This window comes from Stegastes partitus, unplaced genomic scaffold, assembly GCF_000690725.1.
Source record: "Stegastes partitus isolate 25-593 unplaced genomic scaffold, Stegastes_partitus-1.0.2 Scaffold1078, whole genome shotgun sequence".
Taxonomy (NCBI): Eukaryota; Metazoa; Chordata; class Actinopteri; family Pomacentridae; genus Stegastes; species Stegastes partitus.
In genome coordinates this window covers 268,219-271,068 of record NW_007578809.1, presented here as the reverse complement: position 1 = coordinate 271,068, position 2,850 = coordinate 268,219, and the positions used below count along the sequence as shown (strand labels likewise).

General features: G+C 38.2%; 1 protein-coding gene across 1 annotated transcript in view; it reads right to left on the bottom strand.

Moving 5' to 3' along the window:
* The window catches only part of LOC103367709 (uncharacterized), a 4,910-nt gene extending 3,597 nt beyond the window's left edge, over positions 1-1,313 (bottom strand). The window contains exon 1 of the mRNA XM_008295826.1: positions 1-1,313. Coding sequence (XP_008294048.1) covers positions 1-550 — 550 coding nt within the window. The 5' untranslated portion in view covers positions 551-1,313.
* Between the last annotated feature and the right edge of the window lie 1,537 nt (positions 1,314-2,850).

Sequence of the window (2,850 nt, the reverse complement as noted above, 5' to 3'; positions counted from 1 at the left end):
CAAGAGAAAAGTCTCCATGGAATTTGCAGGAGAATTTCTCAATATTTGTTGTGTCCTTATCCTCCATTTTCAGGGACCCTTCACCCTCTATTGAAATGCAGGGAATCTTCTTGATCATTACTTTCAAGTTGCCCTGAATGTCTTGATGATTTTCTTTGTCAGACACCTCCCGGTCAAACACAAAGAAGGCTTGTGCCCCATAAAGGATACCTGTGACTACATGTGTTGCTAAGCCTTGCTCAAATACATACGGATGCTTCACATTGCCTCTTCCGAGATGATTCATGGACAGCTCCTGGAACTTGGTAGTTGCTTTGTACTGCAGTGTTACTCTGGCCTGATTCTTAGATTTCTTGTCATCATGCAGGTATTTGGCTGATCCTTCCACCTCAACCAGTCCACAAAGAAAACTTGCCTTCAGGGAGGCCTCCACATTGAGCGCTGATGATTTATCCTCAATACATTCAGATGCAACTATCTCAAATTCACTGCTGGGTTTTAGTTGTTCTCTTGTATTTTTCTTCAAGTCGTCGTGGTCCCACAGTGTCATTCCTTCAAAAATGAAGATTAGAAGTTAAATTTTCTTTTACTTTAGACACAAATCAGAGAAATGGTGGACGTGAGATGCGAGATGAAAAGCAACACAACTTGTCCTTTTCTAAGAAGTTCTGCTCTTGAGAGCATGATCAAATCACAAAATAATTAAAAGCTTCTTCCACCATCCTTTAAGGTCTCCTACTGTGTCACTTTTTAACAAATTAATGAAACTCTCACATCTCCACAATGCATCAGTTTTAATTTTCAGCTTAAAACATTGCAAAGAACATTTACCATAGTCTAACTGACTGGACGTAGACTTTAGACATAAGCCTGTCACCAGCCCCTGAATTCATGCATTTTTCTCCTCTCCTGCTATCTGCATGTTACCTTTTTCAAAATACCCTGTACAAAGGACACAATGACAACAACCTCTGGGCAGTAACCTATCATACTGAAAACGTCGAGTTTTGCCGAGGATTTCGATCTTGTTGTAAGGCAGCCCTGCTGGTTTTCATTCAGTGAATTATCCATTGTAATCACAGTGCTCACGTTCCTGCATGGAAAGGATCTCACCAAAACAACTCCCCTATCACTATTTTGAGGGGACGCTGTGGCTCCATCCTTTGTGTAGCTCCAACCAATATGATTGTAATTTGTTTGATAAAGTACAAACAAACCAGTGTTTTTTTCTCCCCTGTAGCTGAATATTAATGAAGTACAGCCAGACAAGTCTGTAATGCAGAATGGTTCATCTATACAAGACTAATTTCACCATGACTGTATAACTTGTGGTTTCAGTCCTGTTCTTAATGGACTTTCATGGTCTGGACCTTAATTACCTGCTTCAGGAAGAAGACCGTTGACTGCAGCTGACACTGATGTAAATGAGTGTGAGTCCAGAACTTTTGTTGCTTCTAACCTTCTGTCTGACTTTTGGTCATTTTTAAATTTTCAAAACAGTCTTTGTTTTTAACTCTTGTTGTTGATTAGTTTGTAAGATGATTTTATGGTTCTAACATTTTGAAGAATGTTCAATGTGTCTGGGTTAGCATAAATTAAACTTGTGAAATGATCTACTGCAGTCATCAAAAAGGGATAAACAGTGTTTGTAACACATCAAAGAAATGCATTCAACATAACTGATCATAAGTGTGTGAACAGTACAGAGCAGTAAAACATTCTCTAACTTCAGCAACAGATGGCAGTATGAGTCAATACACTGTGTCTGAATCCTTGAAAGCAAACTGTGGGCCACTTCTTTGTCTCAGGTTGTTAATTTTACTTTTCAATGACCTTTGTAAAGTATTGAAATGGTTCAGAAATATCTTTGTAGATGGCTTGTTTTTTCTTGGTGTCATTTGAATGAGACTTTGAGAACAGTTGAAGAGGAAAAAACAAATTAATAAAGACGTAAAACAGAGAAGTGGTTTTAGGTGACAGTTTCAAATTTCTGAAAACTGTGTTATGAATATGGAGGTAAATTTAAATACGTAATGTAGAAACTGTAAATGAAAGAAAATCTAGATGTTAAACTTGATGGCATAGATGCAAGAAAATGTATATCAAATATGTGAAATCAAAAATATCTAAATCAAACTCAACACAGTTGTAAAGCTTAAAGGTTTCCTGTAGAGTCTAAGACCTCCAGTATCTCTGAGACCACTGTGAGTGGGCTGCTGTTTGGTTTATCACATACAAATACATAAGGATGCACACTAGCATTGCTTAATTTAAGTTAGGGTCATTTTGACAAAGTGTGTGTCCTTTTATAATGCAGGACAGTATTAAATTATAAGCAAAAGTTTACAAAATGAAGTGTGAAACTGTCAAGTTTTTCAGTTGTCTTGTTCTTGAGATAAAGTGGAAAGTAAAACATTCTAAAATTAAAAAACAAGGAAGGTTTATTATTTAAGTTAAAGGTGTAACTCCACAAGAGTTTTTATTAAACCCCGTGACCAAGTGAGAAGGTTTGGTCTGTATATTCAAGTCAAAAATTTTAATTTGCCCTCTGACTTTGGCAGTAGCTTAGAATTTACAACAATACTGCTGAATTCTCTGCATCTTTAAGTCATGTAAATGGGGAGTTTTCAGCTGGCATTGTCCATCAGAGGGGCTGCTGCGGTGGCGCAGTTGGTAGCACTGTTGCCTCGCAGCTAGAAGGTCGCCGGTTTGCGTCCCGGTGAGGACACCTGGAATCTTTCTGTGTGGAGTTTGCATGTTCTCCCCGTACAGCGTGGGTTCTCTCCGGGTTCTCCGGCTTCCTCCCACACAGTCTAAAAACATGTTGAGGTTAATTGGTGATTCTAAATT